Below are 27,109 nucleotides of genomic sequence, written 5' to 3'. Positions count from 1 at the left end.
GGATGGTGAGCTCTTTGTGACACCAGAGAATATAAATAAACACAACATATTCATGTTGCTCTGAACATACTTATACTGTGTATTGGAATGATCAGATTAATTGAAAATGATAAATGAGAAGAGCATTCTGTGTGTGTCCACTCGACTTAAGTGCTTTGCTTGCTTTTCCTTGCTTTCCCTTTCCTCACTTCCATTTCACTTCTCATGCAGTAATTTGCTTAAGCTGAACAGTGTAGTTCAGTGGAGAGCAGGGTCGTCCTTCAATCAGAGGATCAACGGTTTGATTCCTGGCTCCGCTAGTCCATGTCGATGTGTCCTTGGACAAGACACTTAACCCCAAAATTGCTCCCAAAACTGCTCCCGTAGCTGTGACTATGGTGTGTGAATGTGTGTGAATGGTAGTTAGTCCTGATGGGCAGGTGGAACCTTAGCCCCTCCCATCAGTGTGTGAATGGGTCTGAATGGGTGAATGATGTCATGTGCTTTTAAATGGTCGGAAGACTAGAAAAGTGCCGTACAGGTCCATGCCACATAAAATTGGGACACAGATGCTCACCTATAGCCAACCGTCAGCCTGGTGGCTACTTGTACCATCTCTACACATTATAGAACAATCTATTCATAATCTGAATTTTTAAAGGAGGAATTCACAAGTGAAATATCAATAATTGCAGTTGTGATTTGTATCTTATCTGTACTTAGTAATTGTTGTGAGAGTGAGACAGTGAGAGCGGGTCGTCCTTCAATTAGAGGATCGGCGGTTCAATCCCCGGCTCCGCTAGTCCATGTCGATGTGTCCTTGGGCATGACACCCCAAATTGCTCCTGTAGGATGATCCTGGTATGTATGGTTTGATAGTCCTGATAGGCAGGTGGCACCTTGCATGGTGACTCCTCATCAAGCCTAAAGATCTATACAAATACAGTCCATTAACCATTTTTGACAAGTAAACTTGTGAAATAATTGGTAAATAATCAACATGGACTAGAGGAGCCGAGGATCGAACCATCAATCTTCTGAGGGCCAACACGGTCTACCTCAGATTCAGTTTGGCTATACCCATCCAAAAATAAAAACAAATGAAAAGTAACCCACGAGTAATACTTGTAATTAACATTAGATAAATGGATATTCATAACTTTTCACATTTCAAAATGAAAAACCCTAATCTCAGCATTTCTTTATCTCTCAATGTACACAGACATATCAATGTATACAGACATATCAATGATACGTTCCTTTGTTCTCCCAGATGCTGAGCTGTCTGGAACATATGTACCATGACCTGGGCTTGGTCAAAGAGTTCAACATCAACCCCATCACACTCAAGAGATGGCTGGTGAGACCTGGACCCAGTACCATCTGCAAAGTTGAATAGAAATAAACATACAATGGGTCTTTTCCTGACCAGAACAATGTCTCGAAATACCTTGATGCCCAAAAGCTCAAAGCTCTCAAACCTCCTGTCTCTCTCTCTCCCTGTCTCTCTCTGTGTAGCTTTGTATTCATGACAACTATAAGAATAACCCCTTTCATAACTTCCGCCACTGTTTCTGCGTAACCCAGATGATGTACAGCATGATCTGCCTCTGCAGCCTGCAGGTAACCAGCTTCTTATGGACTTGACTTGATGACTTGAGCCTTGAGAGCAAAGTCTCAGGTTTTGACCTAGTAAAATCTGGAAAAAATAACATAACATACGTATGCGTGACCACCAGACCGGCCTATTTCTTTCCGGCCCATATGTTGGTCCTAGTTATATAAAAAGCATTGAAAGGTCAAATGTATTTATTATAATTATAATTGTAAAGAAAAGACTACAATTGTAAAGTAACATCAGTGATGTCATCGTTAAAGGGTGTGCATGATGTAGTGTTGTCAGCAAAAACAAAGAAAAGACCAAGGCGTTCCCGGGTATAAGCCTGCAGGGATGAGTCCATGTGAGCCGGAAAGAGACCAGAGCAATACTGAAGGTGCTCCAGGACTAGGAGCAGAGCACCTGGTCCTGGACCAGGTGCTCTGCATCCAGTACTCTACTACACCCACGTTCCTGTGACACCTTCAGTCACTTAACTTAAAATTAAGTTAATAAGATACCTTTATTGAATTTAAACTAGATATTGGGTTCATAATTTGACCTGTACTTGTGTTCTGTGGCAATACATTTAGGAAATGGTATTTCCTGTTGGGGCAATACTTAAATATTGTGATATTGAATGTGTATGGAGGCTTCTAGACCAGATAAAGTATAATTTGGAGTTGGACTCTCACTGCATCTCTGAACTTAATGTTTGTAGTCGAGGGCCAAACTGTGTCCACAAAGACATCCCTGAAGCTTTGATATTTTGGTTAAGAACTCAATTGATGCTTTAATTAAAATGCGTGGATGACTTCTGTGTGTTCCTTTTTCAGGAGAAGTTCACGCAGGTTGACGTATTGATTCTTATGACAGCTGCTGTGTGTCATGATCTCGATCACCCCGGATTTAACAACACGTAAGACAAACACACACACACACATACACACACACACACACACACACACTCTGCATTCTCCTCTCTGCCATCTCTTCTTACTCTTTGTTCCTGCTTTCTTTGCATCTTTCTTGATCTTCTTGCTCTCTCTCTCTCCCTCTATCTCTCTCTTCCAGGTACCAGATCAATGCCAGAACAGAGCTGGCAGTTCGCTATAATGACATCTCCCCTCTGGAGAACCACCACTGTGCTGTAGCCTTCCAGATCTTCTCACAGCCCGACTGCAACATCTTCTCCAACTTTGACCCTGAGGCCTTCAAACTGATACGACAGGTAGGTGTGCGTGTGTGTGTGTGTTTGTGACATGATAATAGTTTCCACAGGGCGGAGGTGGTAACATCCTGATCATGTGGGCGACTGTGGCTCAGAGGATCGGCGGTTCGATCCCCGGCTCCGCTTGCCCATGTCGATGTGTCCTTGAGCAAGACACTTGACAAAATGTCTCCCGTAGCTATGCCTACGGTGTGTGAATGTTATCATTCACCCATTCACACAATTAAAGAGCTTTGAGTAGTCAGAAGACTAGAAAAGCGCTGTATAAGTAAGGTCTATTTACTATGTGTTCACACCTTGACCCTGTGTGGTTTATGTGCTAAATGAGGTCCAAATTGTCAGTGGTAGTGGTATTATTAGTGCTATTCTACAGATGTCAGTTTAGACTTTTGTATTCAATAAAGTGGGGAAAAAGTTGATTAATTATAATAATATTCGGTTTTCCATGTTCCATATGATTGATTGTTTTCTTTAGTGATTAGTATTTTGCTGTTGTGACAGATGTTACCAGCTGACACACTGGCTCATATTCATTTTGAATGCACAATGGCCGATGGTGTCATGTTACCAGTCTTCAGCATTTATAGGGCTGCTTCCTGCGTTGCTGGCATGGTGGTTCCACCAAAAACTCTATTCTTCCTCTTTGGCACCTTCGTTCCCAGTTCACTCTGCTGTTTATAATACAACACTACCACATTTGAGTAATGACATCCCCCAAGCGCAACGCTTGTTTGAAAATGGTGTTTTCCATGAGACACCTGACCATCTAGTTTTGTCAAGAACTGGAAGTAGGACCAAATTTGACGGATGCGACCGTCTGGTAATTCTCTATATGCAGGAAAAACCCAGAGTATGTTATTATTGCACACTGTATATGTATATATATATACATATATATATATATATATATATATATATATATATATATATATATATGTGTATATATATGTGTGTATATATATATGTGTATATATATATAATATATAGGCTTTATATAGTATATGTATGTATGTATGTATGTATGTATGTATGTGTGTGTATATATATATATGTATATAATATATACATACGTACATATATATGTATGTATGTATATGTATATATATATGTGTGTATATATATATATATATAAATAAATATATTTATATGATACTTACATTTACTGCTGGGTGACTGTGGGTAGAGCATGGTCATCCTTCAATCAGAGGCTTAGCAGTTCAATCCCCGCCCTGCTAGTCCATGTCCTTAGGTGTGTGAATGATGGGCAGGTGGCACATTCAATGGTAGCTCCTCCCATCAGCGTATGAATGGATGTGAATAGGTGAATGATCACATGCAGTTTTAAAGTACATTTTGTTGCCAGAAGACTAGAAAAGGGAGTACAGCCCATTTACCATTCACTGCTATTTTGGACTACTTGTGTACATAACTGTCCTGTCTATTATTTGCCTGTATTTGGCCAAATAAAAAATAAAAAAACCGAGACCTTAATCAAGGTTGTTTGTTTATGTGGTGTATTATAGCTGTCAGTATTTTTAAGCTCCCACATATTAATATCAGTATCGGCCTCCCAGTATTGGGTATGAGTAGTGTCATCACAAATGTATATAACAAATATAGATACATATGATACTGTCAGACAGCGTGGAATGAATAAGTTAATGACACCAACAGAAAAGCCACTATTTATAGCGCTGTCTCGCTGCTTGGTCAAATGTGGTAAACCTTCTGTGTGTTTGTGTTTGTGCCACTTTGTGCTGTTTTTCAGGGCGCCATCACCCTGATCCTGGCTACAGACATGGCACGACACGGTGAGATCCTGGACTCCTTCAAACAGAAAGTCGACAAATTTGACTACGCAGATGAGGAGCACGTCACCTGTGTAAGAACACTTACAAACAAGCCTCTCACACCTGACGTTAAGTTCAGTTGCTCTGGACCAACAAAGAACAATCATTCTGGTTCTGTTTCATTCCATGTTCATTTGACTTATTCGAATTGAACCAAGAAGATTTAGCATGAAGTTATTCACACTGACAGGAAACTCCTTCATTGGACAGTTTTGGGGATGTCATCCGGACCAAACAAACCAAACTACAGGTGTGAATGTGTCCTGATCCTGTCTGGGATTGTTTTTCCTTTGATAAAGTAACAAGAGTTGGAGAATAGGCTGTGTGTGAGTGTGTGAGGTGGTGGACAGTAACTACTTTTAATGTTGTTACTTTAAAAGAAATTGTCAGCAACCTTTCACTATTGCTGCGTCCAAAAAATCTACATTTACAGTCATCAGTTATTTCAGAACAGCCAACTCTTGCTTTGCCTCTTTTTATGTCACCTCTTTTCTTTGCCACCAACGTCAGTTCATTTTTTATGTTTTTAACCAAGTTATGGGCAGATCTTACACATTGCACATTTATGTGTATTTTGCCAATACTATATTTGTACTTTTACTCAAGTAAAATGTGGAATGCAGGACACAATGTGGTGTCATTACTGCCATGTAACTCGAAGCAGACCAGGAGTAAAATCATTGTACAGGTTTAGCTGTGCTGCAGAGTTTAGCCAGCATTAGAGATTGTCAAATTAGTCTTGTAGGAAGAATATTCAATTAAATTAAATTAATTGTGTATAGCCCAACATCACAAATAAAGAAATATCCTTAGAAGGCTTTACAATATGTACACATAGGACATCCCTGTCCCAGAACCTCACATCGGATTACGAAAAACTCCCCAAAACAACCTTTACGGTGAGAAAAAGGAAAGAACCCTTCTGGAGAGCAGAAGCAATATACTGTATGTCATGTGTACAGAATGAACTTAACAGATTCAATGAATAATATTCATATGAATAATATTCATATAATGAGAGTAGTAAGATGATGACAAAGTTACAACTACCAAAAAGAACAGCAACAGTAGATATAGTAGAATAATAATAAAATTGAATGGTATTGGCAGTATTAATTACTGCTTTTAGCTGCAGCTGAAGATACTAGTAGCAACAAAGTCAGGCATTTGACCTTAAGTGGCATCCCATCTCATCATACTAAGTTTCCACCTACTGTACGCTTTGCATGACCCCTGACCCTGTGCTCTGTGCAGCTGAAGATGGTGCTCATCAAGTGCTGCGACATCTCCAACGAGGTGCGGCCCATGGAGGTGGCTGAGCCCTGGGTCGACTGCCTGCTGGAGGAGTACTTCATGCAGGTGGAATCATGAAATCAGAAATCCCAACACATTCAAATGATTTTCTGGGTTTGCAGTTCTTTTAGATAGGGTAGTTTCTTCCTGCAGCAATGGTCAGACATCATCATCATGTTAGCAACAATGAGAACTAACTTTCTGTTAAATATGTGATAAAAGATCAATGTAAAAAGAGAAAAGGAAAACAGGGTTAACAGGAAAAGGGATTTTTTCCCCCTTTATTTTCAAGCCATGAACTTCCCCTAAAAGCTGTATATGAATGAGCAAAAACTAAATGTGTCCCTCCTATTCTTGAAAAGTATGTTGATGGTGATTTTCTGTGTTTGTCTGTACTGCTCAGAGCGACAGGGAGAAGACTGAAGGGCTTCCCGTGGCTCCGTTCATGGACAGAGAAAAGGTCACAAAGCCGACAGCTCAGATTGGCTTCATCAAGTTTGTCCTCATCCCCATGTTTGAGACTGTGATGAAGGTGAATGTGCAGAACACCCACCATTTTGATATGGTTTGGCTTTTGGTGATCAAGTATTTCAAGTAAGCGACAATGTGCATCCCCAAATCCTTTGGCAATGAAAGCAGGTTACACAAATATGCTAAGTGGGGCTGACTGCCTGTTGCCACACTAAATTAATGGTAAAGTTATGTTATGTAAGTGTTATGTAAAGCTACAAAGCTCCTTTCGCACAGTTGTTCATCTTTCGGTTGAGTTGTAATAAATGGGGGGTGGGGGTTTGGATTGTGTCCACTTAGGATTTACACCAATAAACAAACGTACAGCCACGCATTGTGTCAGAGTAACCACACATGGCTAACATAAACTGTAGGCTTATGAAGTTATAAGACAGTAGTGTGATGTTTACTGGCTCTCAGAGTTGTTCTGCTGTTAGTAGTTGGGCTTTTTTGAATAACTGAAGACTGTAGGTTTAGATGGTACAGGAGAGGTGAAATGCTGCCCCTATTTCTTTGTAGCATATGGTCAGATCTTACACTTTAAACAAACACACTGCTGCTTTAATATGACTGTTACAGTTACACAGTTCTATGATGCAAGAGGTGCATGTGTGTGTTAGCTTTTCCCACAGATTGAGGAGGCGATGGTGCAGCCACTCAGAGAGTCAAGAGATCGATACGAAGAACTCAAACAGATTGATGATGCCATGAATGAGGTTGGAGCATTTCTATAAGTGTGTGGATGCAGTTACTTTGTCCTTGGTGCAGATTGTTACTGACAACAAGTAATGTTCCCTTCAGGTGCAGAAAAAGAAAAGTGAGAGCTTGACCATGGGAGGGAAGAAGAAGTAAGAGGTTTTGCAAGGTAGGAAAGAACCGAGCAGTGTTTTCTGTCAGTGTATGGCCAGGTTTCTAACTGGGACCAATACAATCTGTGTTTCAGCACCAGTGAGCGTAGAGCACCAGAGTGGAGCACTGAGACGTAAAGTAAACTGGAGTTGTCAGCCACATCAGTCGTTTCCATCACTCACTTCTTCTTGTTGAAGAGCAGAGGACCAGCAGGATGTGTGATCTGGGAAAATTGGGTGGATTTCCAGTCTGTCACAGAAATGTAAGGAAGTGGATTTGAGACAGTGTTACAAACTACTGATGGACTCAAGGACCAGATGGGATAATCCAAAGCCTTTTTCAGGAAATGTCAACTTTGACTACTTCAGTGAACAATATTTAGATACATATCTTGCATTGTTTTTTTATTTAAATGGGTTGTTTTTTTTACAAATTGTACAGATTTTTAGTGACCTTTGTTCTTTCCTACCAAAAATAAAAGGATTACTTTCATTACAAAATCCTGTCTGGACTGTTAATATCTGCTTAATATCTTATCTGCTACACAGCCTCTTGAAAATGGTTTCAGTTATCCAAACCTTTTTATACTTTTTACTATACACTGTATGCAATACTTACGTCTGATAATTATGGCCCATTCATAAGACTGGGAGTCAGCAACTGCCCTAGAGCTCTACTTTTTACCTTTTGGTGATTTGATAAATTGCTCATTTGTTCAGAAATATTCTACCCCAATGCACCATTCAATATTTGTATGTTAATAATGGGTCATGGGACTATATGAAGTGTGAAAAGAATCTGAACTACAGTTCCCCTCAGCTTTGCTGGTCGGAATCTTTATAGCATCTTTCAGCGCATTGTTTTGGGTTTACGTAATGCAGACACGTTTTCAAAGAAGAGTTCTGAGAAAGCCACTGTACACTTCCTGCTCAGCAGCAACAGCAGACAGACATAGCCAGATACCAGCTGGTGAACATAGAGGAGCATTTAGCAGCTGAAGAGACAGATGTTTCCCTCAGGAGTTGGTGGAGACCAAAAACACACCTAAAAGAGAGTGACTTAAATTATGGTGACACAAACACAACTCCAATTCAATGTATATGTTGGTCTGTCTGTATAAATACAAACGTGTTGCTAACACCACAGGTATGTGGTACTAAGATGAATTAACAGAAAGAAAAGGCTTTGGACAGTAGATGCCTTTAGTTTAAAACTATCCATAAATGCAAATAGTCTGAAAGGAAACCAAATATTCACCAGTTCAAGCATGAAATTAAGTTCTAACACAAATCATAAAGCCTATGGCTATCCACAATGCCATCAGAAGCCCACAGATGGGAACCTGTAACATCTATTTGACTGTGGAGTAGTATATTCCTGACTGACTAGACAAACACTATCCCAACACCCAAAACTGTATCAAAGAAATGTTTTGTGTGGGGAAGAAGTCATACTGTAAGACATCCCACTTTCCAAGTTCAAACAACTGTCTTAGAGATAGGAAGCTTTAATAACAAGACAATTTACACCTAATGGCTACTTTATTAGGTACATCTCTTCAACTGCTCATCTAATCAGCCCATTACGTGGCAGCAACTCAATGCCTTCATGCATGTAGACATCCCAAGTCTCTTAATGGTCGTTTCCTCGATCCTCGCTTGAACCGGAAGTTGTTCTGTGCCGCCATATTGACGGTCGTCCCAAGGCTCTTATTCTGCTCTGAGGAGTGAGGCACGAGAGCGGGCTTCCAGGAAGTGTTTTAATGCTCGACACGACCCCTCATTGTTCATCAGTTATTTGATTGGACGCTGCAGCTGATCGGACAGATTCATACAAGTGAAGACGGATCAGATTAAACTAGTTATATATTAGATTTGTTTTCTGATTCACCATCTGGTTAAAATATGTTCAATGTGGGTCTGAACATCAAGAGGACAACAAACAACTTTCTCCAATAACTTTTAAAGTCAGAGAGCTGGAGAGAGAAAACATCTCCACTCTTGACAGGGATGATAACTGTCTTTATTATAAGTAGTAGTTTAACACCATTAAACTGAAAACATTATACAATTTTATTATATTGATCATGTTATCAATATTTTAAATTGTTTTTTATTAGAAAGTTCGCTTAAAAACTGTCCAGACCAGGAAACAATTCCGTTACACTGAGAGAGCTGGAAAACACTACTACTTGTCTACTTCATGCAACAAAAACATGACAAAATGTGATGTAATGCACAGGACGTTGAGAGTGAGGAGCAGCAGTGACTGTGGAGAGGGCATAAGGTGCACATTCACAAATATAATGTGTCATTCAGCAAGTGTGGCAGAAACAGAAGGTATAGTTTAATCTTAGCTGCAACATTTACTTTTCAAAATCATCAAGAACATAAAAAAAAAAAAAGAAATCCCTCTACAGGGGCACATGCTCCCCACGGGCTTCATCGATGCACACATGGAACTTAGACACAATCACCAAACATAAAGGAAGTAATAGTTCTCTCTCAAAGTGTCCATTCAGGTGGATGACTGAATTCCAGCTTCTGCCGTCTCCTTCTTGGCCTTCTTGTTGCCATTTGCTTTCTGTGCCATCACCCTCTTCAGCTGCTGCTCCTCCAGTCTCTGCTGCTTCTTCTGCAGGTATGCCGTCACATTGTCAAAGCTCACCTTGTACAGATGCTCAAAGCGGCTGTCGATCCTTGTGGAGGCTGTTGTGGAAGAGAGCAGGAGCAAATGGTTGGTGACAGGAACCACATGAAACATAGCAGGTATAGACATAAATCAAAATCTCATTTCTGTAAATATGACCAATATGTCATTCATTGAATGTGTTTATGTAATGCTGTTCATCTGTACACATGACATCTATTGCTTCTGTCCATCCAGGGGAGAGGGATCCTCCTCTGTTGCTCTTCTGAAGGGTTCTTCCCTTTTTTCCCTGTGAAAGGGTTCCTTCTGTTTTCCTGATCCGATGACATCCTGGGACAGGGATGTCGTATGATATGTTAAGCCCTGAGGATAATTTGTAATTTCTGATTTTAGGCTGTACAAAATAAACTGAATTGAAAAAATTGTAATCAATTAGAAAACTTTATTAATCCCAGAAACTAATTTGCCACCAAAGTTTCTTACATACAACAAACAATAGACAGTCCACAACAGACAAACACATTACAAAGAATAAATAACACCAGAAAATGCCATAGGAAACCTGATTGACATCTGAAAGATGCTAAATCTAAAAACCACAGTTGAAAAAAGGTGTTCAAAACAAAACTGAGGTATCACTGAAAGAGTCCATTAAAAAAAGTGTAATGGATGGCCTTCAAAAGAAACATTTGTTTTTAACTTGGCTCTAGTGAGTCCGAGGTAAGGCCCATCACTGAGACAGCCTATGTATCTCTGCCTCCCCAGCAGAGCACAGCATAGAATTCTGTGTAGTGAAAATCTCTCCATTTTCACATGGGACTTTGGCATCCTGTCAGACAGCCAGGTCTCGGTAGAACACAGCAGGCTGCTCTGTCAAATTACCAATCGTATCTCAAGTGGGCCGACAGCTCATCCGTCTTATTAGTCAAGGAGCGGACATTCCCCATAATAGCGGAGGGTAGCACAGGTTTGTAACCCTGGTCGACTGTTCCTGGTCTGGAACCCGCCTCTGCGGCCGGACTTCCTGGTCCCGGGTTTGGTATCTGGCAAATTAAAGTCAAGATTCTGTCCACTTGATGCAGGAGTCCGCAGTTGATAGGAGATGACAAGTGGGCTAGTTTCACTCCTAACTTAAAGTGTTTGAGCGGTTCTCCAAAAAAAGATCAAACAAAGCCGTAGAAGGCAAACTAAAGTGCCATTGTTAAGTGCAGCCATGGTTTAGTCGACAACGTTTGATCACGCTGATCATGAATCAGAAGACATTAGGCATTAAAAAAAAACATAAAAACAAGAGTACTAAAAACACAGGTGCACAGGTGAGAGTCAACAGCAAAGGGGGCGGCGTCAAAACCGTCTGGAAATGAGTCTTCTCCACAGTGATCAGAGGATTTCCTCAATTCCAACAGAGTTTCTATCAAATTTTGTCCTTAAAACTGATAGTTATTATTGTAGGTGATTTAAATATTCATGTGGATGTCGATAGCCCTAGTTCTGCGTTTATCTCATTATTAGATTTGATTGGTTTCTGTCAGAGTACAGAAACCCACTCACTGCTTTGGCCACACCCTCGACCTCGTTCTTACATATGGCATTGGCATTGAGCATTTGGAGGTCTTCCCACAGAACCCTCTTCTGTCAGACCATTACCTCATAACTTTTGAGTTTATACTCCCGGAGTATACACCGTTAGTCAAAAGTTTCTACACCAGATGTCTAACTGACAGTGCTGTAGCTAAATTTAAAGAAGCGATTCCTTCTGCATTTGTATTCCTATAGACATCAGTAGTAGTAGTAGTAGCTACTCCTTGTTTACTTCATGTGCTGCCTCTCTCCAACTGGACACGGCCACACAATACTGTGGTTCACAGTCTTCAAATCCAGGCATGCTGTATCAATTCTATGCATGAGAAAAGAAACATGACACAAAATGTGATGCACTACTCCGCGACCTTCACTGGTTACCGGTGGCCGCCCGCATCCGCTTCAAAACATTGGTACTTGCGTACCGTGCTGCGAACAGATCGGGTCCGGTCTACATCCAGGACATGGTCAAACCGTACACCCCAGCCCGTTCACTTCGCTTGGCTTCTGCCAATCGGCTTGTAGCTCCTTCACTTCGAGCAAAACACTCAAAGTCACGACTGTTTGCTGTGCTGGCTCCTCATTGGTGGAATGAGCTCCCCATTGACATCAGGACAGCAGAAAGTCTCTACATCTTCCGTCGCAAACTAAAAACACATCTTTTTCGACTATACCTTGAATAGGTAGCACTTAAATGCCGTAGGAGCACTTAAATGCACTTTGTTGTTTAGCACTTAAATGGCACTTACGGATAGTACTTTGTAGTTTAACTTTATTGAAGAAATTGTACTTGCTTGATTCTTGTTGTTCTGAGTTTGGACTCATGGTTTAATGCACTTATTGTAAGTCGCTTTGGATAAAAGCGTCAGCTAAATGACATGTAATGTAATGTAAAGCACAGGAAGTAACATGTTGAGTGTGAGGAGCAGCAGTGACTGTGAGGAGAGGGCAAAAGGTGCACATTCACAAATATAAATGTGTCATTCAGCGAGTGTGCAGAAACAGAAGGCATAGTTTAATATTAGCTCAAAATCAGCCAGAAATTTAAACCAAACATAGAAATCCCTCTACAGAGGCACATGCTCCCCACAAGGTTCATCGATGCACACATGCAACTTAGACACAATCATCAAACATAAAGGAAGTAATAGTTCTCTCTCAAAGTGTCCGTTCAGGTGGATGACTGAATTCCAGCTTCTGCATCGCAGGACTCGTCTTCAGCCCAAAAGGTTCTTTTGAAAATGGTCATTTTTCAGTTTCCAGTAATGACTAGGTTGTTACTTTCTGCTTTAGTATTGATCATGTTTTGATTTTTGAGTCATTTTGTGGATGATCAGATGGAGTTATGATGGTAGCAGTCGCCTAAATGCAGATTCAGCTTGAGCAAAACCTTTGCCTATTGTGTTCAAATCAGGCCCAGAGGAGTTTACAAGGCAGGTGTCCTTTCTCAAAACACTGACCTGATGCATCAAGTTGATATTTATAATGAACACAATATTTTGCATTTGCCCTCTACATCCTCTAGTCGGAATGAGCATACTTATAAATGCACTGTTACAACTCCTTTAGTGTCATATTGCTTTTCGGAGAATTATGATGATAACTTCATAGTTGATGCAAAAGTATACTTATGTACAATATATTATGTTGAACATTGTTGCTCCTTGATGGGTCACAGCCAACCCAAATATGTTCAACAAAACTCCTTGTCCTTGGTAGCCACAGCACTTAAAAGAATAAACTTCATAATTCTCAATTCTGACCCTTTGCTTACTTTAAGTATTGTTTTTGGATACTTTATACACCACTGGTAGTAATGACTTCATGAACTTCTTCAATAATAACATTCTAACTATTAGAGACAAGATATATAATCTCTTGCCCTCAACCAGTACCGGTCTGTCCTCAAATAGAGTACATTAGAAACGGCTGAATACCCTGGTGTATATTTAGATGCTTTTCTCCCATTAACCTAGACCAATCTTCTTAAACGGTTTCTACTTCTAAACCGTCTACCCGTCTCTTAGACCCCATCCCAACGAGGCAACTTAAAGTTTTTATTAATTAGCGCCTCTCTGCCAGAAAACAATGATCCAATAGTTACTCTAGAGATGGCATTGCCTTCAGTCCCACCCTAAAGAATCTTGGACTTATCTTTAATCCGGATATTTACTTTACATGGTAAATGGTCCAGTTCTTATAGTACATAAAGCGCTTTTCTAGTCTTCCGACCACTCAAAGCACTTTAACACTATATGACATCATTCACCCATTCATTCACTGATGGGAGGGGCTAAGGTTCACACAGATTCACACAGTGGAGACATTGAGTCAAGTGTCTTGCTCAAGGACACATCGACATGGGCTAGCGGAGCCCGGGATCGAACTGCCGATCCTCTGATTGAAGGACGACCCTGCTCACCACTAAGCCACAGTTGGACATTTAACTCTCAGAAAGAAAACTTTAAGAACTGCCTTTTTAACTTCCCGAAAATTTCTAAAATCAGGCCCATCCTGTCCCCATTGAAGCCCCACCGCAGGGCTGGCCCAGCCCACAGTGATCTGAGAGGTAGGACATAGGAGATGCACTGAGAAGAGGCTAAAAGAATGTGTGTGTGTGCGTGTGTGTACCCTCAAGTGTCTCCAAGTGTGGCTTGAAGGCTTCAGTCACTCTGTTCAGTTCAGGGCTCCCAGCATCACACTAGATGGAGCAAGAGAGTGTGCAGGTCAGACAGAGTCAGCACACACAGGAGAGGAAAAGTTGAATACTAAAGATGGCCACAGTAGCAAATGGACAGTCAGTACACCACTGCAGAATGAATACATCATACAGAAGCAGCTCCCTTTAAAAAATGACTTTTAATAACAGGAGATTCCCAGGGGTTTTGTCTACCTCATGAAATGATAGGAGCCACAAATGTCCTGCAGTAAACCGCAGTGTCATACTTTCTACTATACTGCTGAATTCGACACACACACACACACTACCTCCCAGGAGTCTTGTTTGAGTGTGTACATTTGAAGTGGTGCATCACTGGAGTCCATAAGCACCCAGAGACGGCCCTCCGGGTCAAAGGCCATGTCCAGGGGGCAGTGGGGCAGGGAGAGCCTGCTATGTGGCAACAGCTTCTCTTCGCCCTCCTGGTCCAGGGTAAAAAACTGAATGGTGGACACTCTGAGGACATACAGGACACATCAAACTGTTGAATCAATCACTTGATTGATTCAACATCAATTCATCCATCACTGGTTTGAATGTATTCTGAACGGGGAACATTGAAGTGACGGCTTCACTTTGCGACTCTGACCTTCAGTGACCTTAAGTGTCATCTACACTATACAGCTCCACAGTGACCTTGTGCCTCCATAGGTTCAAAAATACATTGAAGAGGCCAACACAGCTTAAAGCCAGCGGAGGTGTCCCCGTCACGACCAAGAAAAAAGCAGCTTCCTGTCCACAGCAACTCTCGAAAAAAGTTTAGAACTTTGAGTGACTGAGAAACTTTAAACTGTTTGTGAAACATTCAGTTTAATACCGCTACCTCCATAGGACCTAAATAAGTAAAAGAGAACTTTAGTAAGAAGAAAGTCTATTTCTATACAGTTATTTTTAGTCCTTGTCTTTGGTGCAACCGGGTCAGATTACATGTTTACTCACTCCACTTCTACATGGTTGTTAGGTTTTCTTTTCCCTTTTTTAGAATCCATTAATTTGTTCACTTTATTAGGGTCCTCGTGACGACTTCGTCGTAGAGGAACCTATTGTTTTTCGAAGAATTCTTCTAATTCTCTAGCAATGAAAGTGTTTTTGGGGCCTTTATCATATCCCAAAAGTTATTAAATTTGACATGCATATCAGGACTGGTGAAATATATATATATATATATATATATATATATATATATATATATATATATATATATATATACATACATACATACATACATACACACACACATACATATATACATATATATATATATGTATATGTATATGAAAGGTTAAGTTGAGCGTTGTATTGCTGCTCTCTTGACTTGTGTCTTTGTAAAGGAAATGTGTGTATGTTTTTTTTCAGGCTTTAGTCCCTCTCCCCTCTGTATGTGTCGATTTGATTTTCACTAACTAAATCAGTAGAGACTAACATGTCCGCTTCAATCCAACGTTATTGTAAGTGGACAGTGATGCATTGCCATGACAACATACTTCATTCCTGTGTTTCAATCAAGAGAGGAGCTGAGCGAAAATAAAAAATAACAGACAGAAGAAAATAATAAATATTTGCAGACATCAGTGCTTTTCGCTACTTCGGATGAATTTAGAAGGGCCTTGATATCAGCGTCAGTGTGGTCTGTAGTTAATATTATCCGGTTTACCAACAGTTTCAAAAACTGCCCCTGGCACTGATTGGTTTATCGGTTGATTACTTTTTAATCAAGAAACCGTAAATAAACACAATGTAGCTGTTGAGTGCCTAAAAAAGGGACGCTAATTATTTGTAAATATCTGTCTGCTCTCCATAGTTTGTATCCAGATAAGGACGCTGTACAAAATGGCCCACACATATTTTCAGTAATAATTATCATTTTTCAGTATACATTCTTTGTTGCAAGTTTCTCCAAATGTGACGATTTTCTGCTTTTCTGTGGGTCACTCTAATTTCAGTCTCTCTTTGCTGTGGACTGTTGATCTGATTTGATGTTGTTATAAGATAAGATAAGATAAGATAATCCTTTATTAGTCCCTCAGTGGGGAAATTACAGGATTACAGCAGCATTGCTCACAGTAATAAGTAAAACAAGTAGTATAATAACAGAATTAAGATAAAAGAGTAAAAAACAAGAAGAATATTATATATACAGACGGAGTAGAAATAGAATAAAGTGGATAAAGTGTATAAAATAAATTTAAATTTTTTTTAAAAAGTACTTAAACGTATTAGTATTGCACAACTGGGCAACTGGGCTAAAGTGCTGTTCAGTGCGAAGTCCAAAGTGTTTGTGGCCTACTGGGAGCTCAGCTTGTTGTGTAGCCTGACAGCAGCGGGGAGAAAGGACCTGCGGTACCTCTCCCCCAGACACCGGGGATGAATCAGCCGGTGTATATCATTAAAGCAATCGATATACTAACTGAAAATAATATGCAGTTGGATTCCAATACATCTCATTTACAATTAAAAAAAGGGACTTTTTTATTAAAACCTTTGCTTATGCAACATACAATATTTTTGGGCGAATATACAGGTTAATCTTTTTTTCTGGGTTGTAATTTCTTCCTGATTTCAATTTAAACCAGATTTCTTTTTTGTTCAGAGGGTATGATTTGAATTTTGTTTCACATTTATTCTCATTATTATCTGGTTTGGTATATCTTAAGTAAAGAGGTCAAATGAAACACCAAAGTACGTTTACGTTTTGTTCTACCTGGTTATTTGCCTTCATCATTTAAATTAGCAGCATCCCCAAAAATATTTATATTCCATGTTTAAACAGAGTGCTTGTGAAAGCACACTTGTTGTCTACCTGCAGATTAAAATGACTGATTCATACATAGGAAGTTACACTCACCTCTCACACTGCACAGCTACATAGCGAGAGTCAGGAGAGCTGGTGATACGGCATACAGTTGCCTTGTGGGAAATAAAACAGAGACGGACAGTAGTGAAGTCATCTCAGGAATCAGATTGTTCTTTTAACAAAATAGGGGAATTGTTACTTACCGTCTTTGAACTGGTACTTAATAAATAAGAGCACCAACATGGCTTTGCCTGATTGAAAGTGTTCAGAAGAAACTCACCAACAAAAAGCTCTCTTTAGCAGCAGCAGTTGCCGGCTTTAAACATCTCAAAGGTAGGGCTTGAAAGATTACGGACACAAAAGCTGCATTAATACATCTTTTTTATTTCCCCAATAGATTAAATGACTATGTTTAGTTTGAAAGGTGTCGCTCGTAGTAACAAACGACCCATTAGAGAATTATCATCAGCCTCTTTCTGCTCTTTGCTGTAGTGTTAGGGCTACTTCCAGTGAAACCGCTTGTGTTGTACTGGAATAGTGTGGAATGATCCTTTTAAAAAAGAAAGAAAAGCAATATTGTGGCAGTATAGCTGCACATAAATAGGTTATCTGACTATAGAAGAAGTGGTTTGATCATGCCACCATACTGAGGTGAAGACTAGCAGCAGTTTCCCAAGTTGAAGAAACAAAGCAGTATGAAAAGACGAAACCGTGTGGTCTGAAGTCTGGTTTATTGCCTGCACTTGCACTTCAATCATTTTCCTTCCCACACCGGCCAGCATGTGTCTGTGTTCATGATGGGGCATAAAGACCAGCAACAATGATAGCAAACAGATTAAAACTAACATTAGAAACGTGGGAGTCATTTTAGAATTTGAATCCTGATTTTAAAAGTTTTTAAACAGTCGTTAAAACAGACTTTTTTCTTTTTGGGAATATCGCCAATGTCAGGCCTTTAAAAACACAGAAATATGCTAAAATGCTCTCATGAGAAGCTCATTTGTTTACTAGCCATTTGTAGTATATTGACTACTTCCTGTTTGTAATAGTGTTGTTGTGATGACGTCACCAAGGTGCGCAAGGGACTCGTAGGTAAGAAGACAATAGAGATGGAGGCATGCTTTGAGCTAAATGCTAACACATCTTAGCTTCATTACCCAACGGACCCCGTACCGGTACAAGATGTACTCGGCCTACCACATCAGCTTGGGGTCCGATCCTAAATGGACTTGCAGGCTACCTACATGCACAGCCCCTACTCTGCTTCTGATTGGCTATATCCTTCCAGGCCGTTGCTAAAAGCTAACGTTAGCTTAGCTGTGATACTAACCACGGACTAGAAGTAGGCTACCCAATCACTTTAGTGCATCTCTGCTTACTCTGGAATGGAAATATAAATATATCGACTTAGAATGGATTCATTTTTCTTAGTTCCTTCCCTTTCAAACGAGACCAACATTTTGCATATAAGCCTTATAGTTGAGGAGCTATTCTTGAATAATTTTAGGTATGCCATTTCATGCGGTTTGTCTGAGGTATAGGGATAAATAGTTAGTTAACGTGCTAATATTAACACAAAGCACAGCTTTGGTCATACATCAAAGAGTCAGAGGATCACCAAAGGCATAATAATGTATAAGATCGATGTATGCATCAAATTTCATGGCAATAGATGTTGAGAAATTTCCCCCCCAAACCACAAATGGTGCGTCTTAGTCCTGCCCACCAGGGATGCAAAGAGAGACGCAAGGAAAAGATGCAAGTGAGAGAAACAGGGATGCAATTAGGAGACTTGGGATGCACCCCCATGTTACCATTAAGTCTCTTAATTGCATCCCTGTTTGCATCTTAGTCCCTTAGTTTCCGATCTCTAACCTTCCCTTCCTCTCTAAGATCCTTGAGAAAGTAGTTGCAAATCAGTTGTGTGACTTTCTACATCAGAATATTTTATTTGAGGAGTTTCAGTCAGGATTCAGAAAACACCACTGCACAGAGACAGCACTGGTGAAAATTACAAATGACCTCCTAATTGCATCAGATAAAGGACTCATCTCCGTACTGGTATTATTAGACCTTAGTGCTGCGTTCGACACCAATGATCATGACATCCTATTACAGAGACTGGATCAGTCGATTGGCATTTCAGGTACCGCACTAAGTTGGTTTAAATCCTATTCATCAGATCAATCTCAATTTGTATTTGTAAACGATGAAGCCTCAATGACCACCAACGTTAATCACGGAGTTCCACAAGGTTCTGTGCTTGGACCAATTTTATTTACCTTATATATGCTTCCTTTGGGCAACATTATCAGGAAACTCCATAAACTTTCATTGTTATGCAGATGATACTCAATTATATCTATCGATCAAAACAGAGGAGACCAACTAGCTCGCTAAAATTCAAGCATGTCTTAAAGACATAAAAACATGGATGACCTGCAACTTCCTGATGTTAAGTTATTTTACTAGGCCCTGGCATCCAACACCACTGTAAAGAATCTCGGTGTTATCTTTGATCAGGACTTGTCCTTTAACTCCCACGTTAAGCAAATCTCAAGGACTGCATTTTCATCTACGTAACATTTCAAAAATCAGGCACATCTTGTCCCAAAAAGATGCAGAAAAGCTGGTTCACGCATTTGTTACTTCCAGACTAGATTACTGCAACTCCTTATTATCAGGCTGCTCTAATAAGTCTCTTAAGTCCCTCCAGTTGATCCAGAATGCTGCAGCTCGTGTACTCACAAAAACTAAGAAAAGAGATCACATTACTCCTGTATTAGCTGCTCTGCGCTGGCTCCCTGTAAAATCAAGAATCACATTTAAAAGTCTTCTCCTCACCTACAAAGCCTTGATTGGTGATGCACCATCATATCTTAAGGAGCTTGTAGTACCATATTGCCCCACTAGAGAGCTGCGGTCACTAAATGTGGGGCTACTTGTGGTTCCTAGAGTCCTAAAAAGTAGGATGGCTTATAGGCTGCTGGGGGATGTTTTAGGATACAATGAGCACCCATCCATCTCTTCTCTCTCTACTTATGGATGAATTTACATCTCTCCATTGCACCTTATTAACTCTGCTTCGCCCCCGGAGTCTTTGTGACTTCACGTCTCATAGGGTCCATTGGACCTGGAGGTGTCTGATGCCTGGTGATCGGGCCTCCCGCGTTGGCCCTGCTGATGCCCCGCCCCCCCTCCTCTCTACCTCCTTCTGTTTCATGGATTGGCGTTCCATTCATACATTGTCATATTCATGTAATGTGTTTATGTAACTTTGTAATGCTGTTCATTCTGTACACATGACATCTATTCCATCCGGGGAGAGGGATCCTCCTCTGTTGCTCTCCTGAAAGTTTCTTCCCTTTTTTCCCTGTGAAAGGTTATTTTGGGGGAGTTTTTTCTCATCCGATGTGAGGTCCTGGGACAGGGATGTCATATGTGTACAGATTGTAAAGCCCTGAGGCAAATTTGTAATATTGGGCTATACAAAATAAACTGAATATAATATAATATATATATATATATATATATATATATATATATAACACTTGAGTTTAATCTGTGATCTGTCTTCACTCTGGTATGAAACTCCAGGGGATGATTTGACTCTATGAAACTCCAGCGATCAATCAGATCAGCTGCAGCGTCCAATCAAATCCCTGATAAACAATGAGAAGGCGTGGCGAGCGTTAAAACACTTCCTGGAAGCCCGCTCTCGTGCCTCCTCGCTCCTCAGAGCTGAATAAGAGCTTTGAGACGGCCGTCAATATGGCGGCGCAGAACAACGTCCGGTTCAAGTGAGGAAACGACAAGAGACTTGGGATGTACCCAGAGTAATGCTTGAGGAAAAGTCAGAGTCGAATCATCCCCTGGCGACCATGAATGTCTGAACCATTTTGCATCAATCCATCCAATAGTTGGTGAGATATTTTAGAGAAAGATGAAGGGTCCAGGATTCACTAGTTATCAAGATGTGCTCACCTTGTGTTTGACAGCCTCAGAGCTCGGTGCATCTTCAAGCTCCTTGAGGTCCCAGCTCTGCAGCTTACGCCCAGACTCGTACTCCCACAGCTTCATGCTCCCGTCCTGACAAACGCATGTTACATCCTATTGGTTTCAGATTATCTTCCGTGAAGAAACCTCTGGGTCAGTTTGATCTTCTGCTGTCAAAGTTTCAATGTACAGGAGATCTTTGCTGCTGTAAGTGCCCATGTGTGAGACTGTTTATGCGGAAGTTGTTAAAAGGTGAGGTTTTAGAGAAGATGCATGCGATTGTGAAGAAGCGAGCCTATAACTGGATAAATGAGACTTGTTGTGAGAGACATTGTAAACAGATGTTGATATAATTTAGCCGTTTTAAACATTTAGTTGAAATGATCAGGACTCTCAGTTCACCTCCTGCGTATATATGTTTAATGTACTTGAAATGCACACAGACCCCCGATCCAGACAGCAGCCAGTGTGGATGACCTGAAGGGACCAGCAGAGCACTGACAAACCTGAAAGAAAAAACAAAAGGAATAGTATTCATCAATAAACACTTTTGTGCCATCACAAAGGGCCATGTAGTGGAGAGACGCTACATCCCCACAAGGGATTGGCGGCCACATCACAAAATGGCCACCGTGACCCACAATACACCTCCCAGGAGGTCTCAGCACTCACCCAGCTGTAGGTGCTTAAGCCACCTAATTGAGACAGGGCCAGATAGCTTCAAAAGGGCAGTGGGGAGAGCACAAAGCTGCAATTTGTATTTGTAAACGATGAAGCCTCAATTACCACCAACGTTAATCATGGAGTTCCACAAGGTTCTGTGCTTGGACCAATTTTATTTACCTTATATATGGTTCCTTTGGGCAACATTATCAGGAAACTCCATAAACTTTCATTGTTATGCAGATGATACTCAATTATATCTATCGATCAAAACAGAGGAGACCAACTAGCTTAAAGACATAAAAACATGGATGACCTGCAACTTCCTGATGTTAAGTTATTTTACTAGGCCCTGGCATCCAACACCACTGTAAAGAATCTCGGCGTTATCTTTGATCAGGACTTGTCCTTTAACTCCCACGTTAAGCAAATCTCAAGGACTGCATTTTTTCATCTACGTAACATTTTTTTAAAAATCAGGCACATCTTGTCTCAAAAAGATGCAGAAAAGCTGGTTCACGCGTTTGTTACTTCCAGACTAGATTACTGCAACTCCTTATTATCAGACTGCTTTAATAAGTCTCTTAAGTCCCTCCAGTTGATCCAGAATGCTGCAGCTCGTGTACTCACAAAAACTAAGAAAAGAGATCACATTACTCCTGTATTAGCTGCTCTGCACTGGCTCCCTGTAAAATCAAGAATCACATTTAACATTCTTCTTCTCACCTACAAAGCCGTGGTTCCTAGAGTCCTAAAAAGTATGATGGGAGCCAGAGCCTTCAGTTATCAAGCTCCTCTTTTATGGAACCAGCTTCCACTTTCAGTCCGGGAGGCAGACAGTCACCTCATTTAAGAATAGACTTAAGACTTTCCTCTTTAATAGTGCTTATAGTTAGGGCTGAATCTTGTTTGCCCTGGTCAAGCTCCTAGATATGCTGCCATAGGCTTATAGTCTGCTGGGGGATGTTTTAGGATACACTGAGCACCCATCTCCTCTTCTCTCTCTACTTATGGATGAATTTACATCTCTCCATTGCACCTTATTAACTCTGCTTCCTCCCCGGAGTCGTTGTGACATCACGTCTCATAGGGTCCATTGGACCTGGCTTGTGTCTGATGCCTCCTGCCGGGCGAGCCGGCCTCCTGCCTGGTGAGCCGGCCTCCTGCCTTGCCCCTGCTGATGCGCCATGGCCCCTGCTGATGCACCCCGCCCCCTCTCCTCTCTACCTCATTCTGTCATATTCATTGAATGCATTTATGTATCTCTGTAATGCTGTTCATGCTGTACACATGACATCTATTCATCTGTCCATCCGGGGAGAGGGATCCTCCTCTGTTTCTCTCCTGAAGGTTTCTTCCCTTTTTTCCCCCGTGACAGGGATGTCGTATGTGTACAGATTGTAAAGCCCTCTGAGGCAAATTCATAATTTGTGATATTGGGCTATATAAAATAAACTGAATTGAAAAGGAGCTGGGTGAGCAGACTGGGAATGAAAATGGGAAGAGCTGGTAACGTGGACTTGCGGTGATAAGTGTTGATGGACTTCTGATTTAGTTTCTCCTCTGGGACGCTTTACATTGTTTGATGGATTTTTGATTGAAGTGATTACCTGTGCTGCCAGTTTATTTTTAGGATAAAACTTTTACATAGATACATTGCACTGCCACACACTCACCTCACTCACTCACTCACTCACTCACTCACTCACTCACTCACTCACTCACTCACTCACTCACTCACTCACTGTTGATGTCCCAGGCAGAAGGACTGGATGTTGTATGGCGACCTGAGGTGGCTCACTCTGATCTTCTCGTCACGATCTGCTGTGATGAGGTACTTGTCGTCTGGCGACATGCTCTGAAAGCCAGCAGAAGGGGCCAATCATTCAGTCGCTCAACTCAGAAACATTAAGAGACACTAATAAGCCACGGATCAATGTGTCAGCAGTGTTCTTGCCAGGAACATTTCATGTTCTGCCTTTTGTTGCTGTAAGACAATAACAATTTAACCCAAAGTAGAGGAGTTTTTTTGGGAACCGATAAATGGCAATGATGCAACAGAATAGACACCTACCACCTCTTCACACTCCCATTGCAAATAATTACAAAAATATGGATGGCCTCTGGGAAAAATTAATTTCAATCAGGAACATCACCACAGACTCCCAGTTCATAATGTAAATGTATACTTTATAACTATTATAACTATTGCAATTATCAGTGGGTCATTAATCTACACAAATTCATATGCAGTAGGCAACAGAACAATATTTTGGCATTTAAACATTTGGTTACAGTGTGTGTGGAGAGCAAAAGAGGCGGAATGCATAGGCTGAAATGCAATCTGGAAACCCACCGGCTACTGCCTGATGGTCATTTAGCTTTTGAGGTTTTTAGAATAAGTGTGTAAACTTGAGAAACAATCTGGTTGTTCACTTGTTCTCTAAACTTCAGTCTAGCATCCCAAGTTGCAAATCGGACTAAACAATGAGCAGCGCATGGAAAAGAAAGTCTTGATAGCTCGTCGCCCCCAGTTAGTGACTTAGTGACACATTAATTAAAAATAAAATCTTTGCCCCTTTAAGTAGCATTAACATGTTTTTTGAAAAAGTAAAAAAAATCAATATTCTTTCTTGTAGTGCTGGTGGGCCTCAGAGCAGAGAGATTTAGGGGTCTACAGATATTGCCAAATGTTTAGATACTTTTTTCCTCTGCACATAACTCAACCAGCAGATTGGCTCCTAAACCGGGGTATGCACCAAACTTTCTGAATACCATTTAAATGAGTCTTTAAACATCTGCAAATATTGAGACATATTGTTATTAGTTCTCCAGACTACAGTTGTGTTTGCCCAGCATTGGCATTCCTTACTACAGCTAACAGCATAGACAGGTGGCCCATCTTCAGCTCTCCCTCTCTCTGCGGCTCCAACACTGAGAAGGAGTACACATCTCCTGATTTGTCAGTCGCCAGCAGCTCGTCCTCCGCCTGGCTGAACATCAGGGAGGTACACCTCCTCACCACCCACCTGTGTAACACACACACACAAGCACACAGCAACTATTTCCACATTGCATCCTTATCTGTGCAGTACATAAAGCTGCTGTGGATTAAGTTTTACCTGATGCTGATACACTGCCATGACGGCTCACAGCGAAACAGGACAAGTCTCTTGGTGTCATCAGTCAGCGCCACTAGCTTTCCAGATGAAGACACGGCAAAGGCAAGGACTTTGTCACTTCCTGTTTCCTCTGAGGCACCGCCATCACTGATGACAGGGGAGACAAGTATCTATTAATCTTTGGATATGTTCTTAGTCTAAAACATGTAAACCTAATTATGTTAAATCTCACTTTTTGTGTTTTTTTTCTCCTTTCATTTCTCTTCTTATTCCTGTGTTTAGATGCGTCAATGCTTCAGAAATGGTCTCATTACCTACAGACCCACTTCCTTGACAACCAGGAGTCATGCACTTGTTCTTACCTGCTGTTATCATCCTTCCCATTCTTTGGCTTCTTCTCAGCAGTGCTGCAGTCAAACACAAACACGTCTCTGTAATAAAGTACACATTTGGATGAGTTCCTGCACAAAGACATTTTCATAAATACTTTTGTTATATTTTTAGCATTCATCAGGAGTTCAGTTCACCTGCATCTTTAAATATCAGGAAAATAAAATGCCTATTCCAACTTCTGTTGGTGTAGATTTTGTTTATAATTTTACTTAATTATGAATCATAAACCATCAATTATTGTAGAACGGTGAAGAGTGATGTCACATAGCTTCAGCTTGTATAATCAATTAGTTTAAGATATAGGATTTAACATTAGATCGAAATTAGTACGACACCCAATAGGGGAAACTTCAAAATGTGATTATTAATCAACTATGCTTCAATCTCAGGGGTGACAGAGTTTGTGTCATGGTGTACAGTGACTTATAATTTCATATAGTTTATGAATGAAATATGTATTGGACCAACTACACCATCAAATTACTAAACAGAAAATAAATGAATAAACAATCAAATTAACTAAATGAATATAGAATACGAGTACAATGAATAAGTATGAACATGAATTAAAAAGATTACATGTGACCAGGTAGAATAAGTGACTAATATCGATTAATTTGAAAAGCACTTAAATTTGTTGTTTGACATTTATCAATAATAAAAACAATATAAATATAAATTTAGTTCAATATATTATTGCATTGTCCGGCACTTCTCAGAGTTTAAAAAGCACCTGAGAAAAGTGTGAAGTTATTAAATTAAGTTAGACTCCATTTTAAATCCATAAATTACTGCTTATTAATTCCTCATATATTCTAACATATATTGAAGGTTAAGTTATTGACTAAAATTACTATATTATTTATTTTAAATGTATCTATTTTGGCAGTGACAAAACTTAGTCACATTTCAGTTTTCATCAACTTTCCATTTGTATCCAAAACATTATATTTGAATTAAGTACATTACTAATAAACTATTGTTCCAAGTGTTGACAGATTGGGCTGTTTCCTGCCCAATTAAATTAAAAGCAGTACAATTGTTTCGGGCTGGTTGAGACCATTTGTAGTAATAATAATAATAATAATAATAATAATAATAATAATAATAATCTGTACTATACTAACTTTATTTTATCTTTATGTTCTGACAGAGTAATAAATTAATTATAAATAAATTGAAAACTACTATACCGATACCGACTATAATACATCTGTGGTAGAGAGCATCCAACAATATTATTGCTGAAAACAGATTCGTAATTTCTTTATTCTCTAAATCAGATTTGGGCTACAAACCAGCATGTTTAATAATTGTGTGCACAAAAAGTAAGACAATAGGCAAAAAGACCAACATGATGTGACAATGCCCGTATAAAGACCTGGAAATGAAGCTCTCTCACCAGCTTACTGCTAGCTAACCGTGCTGTTCGGTAGAGGAAACCTGACCTGTGTTAAGAGGGATTCAAACCTAACTCCATCAGTTTTACCCCATTAAAGAGAACAACAACCATGTGTTAAAAAGGATTCAAATCTAACCCACAGGTAAACCCCATTAAAGAGAACAAACATGTGTTAAGAAGGATTCAAACCTAACCCAGAGGTAACCCACATTAAAGAGAACAACAACCATGTGTTAAAAAGGATTCAAATCTAACCCACAGGTAAACCCCATTAAAGAGAACAAACATGTGTTAAGAGGGATTCAAACCTGGCCTGTTTGCTGTGAGTTGCAACGAGTTTCTTGTCACAGGCGAAAATAAACCACTCTCCACAGAAAGCAACGGCAGCCATGGTTGTGTGTGTGGGTATCATGCGACGGTAGCACATGCGGATTTCGTCGCGCGCTAAATGCGTCAGAGACCACACAACTCACGCCCCTTC

General features: G+C 40.3%; 2 protein-coding genes across 2 annotated transcripts in view; one reads left to right on the top strand and one right to left on the bottom strand.

Moving 5' to 3' along the window:
- The window catches only part of pde9a (phosphodiesterase 9A), a 36,253-nt gene extending 28,941 nt beyond the window's left edge, over positions 1–7,312 (top strand). Inside the window, exons 10-18 of the mRNA XM_034561714.1 lie at positions 1,253–1,339; positions 1,498–1,602; positions 2,413–2,495; positions 2,651–2,807; positions 4,576–4,689; positions 5,912–6,016; positions 6,354–6,482; positions 7,081–7,176; positions 7,262–7,312. Of these exons, the coding sequence (XP_034417605.1) occupies positions 1,253–1,339; positions 1,498–1,602; positions 2,413–2,495; positions 2,651–2,807; positions 4,576–4,689; positions 5,912–6,016; positions 6,354–6,482; positions 7,081–7,176; positions 7,262–7,312 (927 nt within the window). The remainder of the gene's footprint in view (positions 1–1,252; positions 1,340–1,497; positions 1,603–2,412; positions 2,496–2,650; positions 2,808–4,575; positions 4,690–5,911; positions 6,017–6,353; positions 6,483–7,080; positions 7,177–7,261) is intronic.
- A 2,062-nt stretch (positions 7,313–9,374) lies between these two features.
- Positions 9,375–27,063, bottom strand: wdr4 (WD repeat domain 4). The gene is made up of 11 exons (XM_034560995.1): positions 26,937–27,063; positions 25,196–25,264; positions 24,834–24,980; positions 24,584–24,740; positions 23,457–23,569; positions 21,494–21,554; positions 21,037–21,141; positions 17,104–17,165; positions 14,528–14,714; positions 14,171–14,240; positions 9,375–10,017 (listed from the first exon to the last, which is right to left on the bottom strand). Exons 1-11 carry the CDS (start codon positions 27,053–27,055, stop codon positions 9,827–9,829), a joined length of 1,281 nt encoding a protein of 426 aa, XP_034416886.1. The 5' UTR covers positions 27,056–27,063; the 3' UTR covers positions 9,375–9,826.
- Positions 27,064–27,109: the final 46 nt, after the last annotated feature.

Source organism: Cyclopterus lumpus, chromosome 21, assembly GCF_009769545.1.
Source record: "Cyclopterus lumpus isolate fCycLum1 chromosome 21, fCycLum1.pri, whole genome shotgun sequence".
NCBI lineage: Eukaryota > Metazoa > Chordata > Actinopteri > Perciformes > Cyclopteridae > Cyclopterus > Cyclopterus lumpus.
Note: the sequence above shows the minus strand (reverse complement) of the source record. Positions and strands in the feature narration are given on the sequence as shown.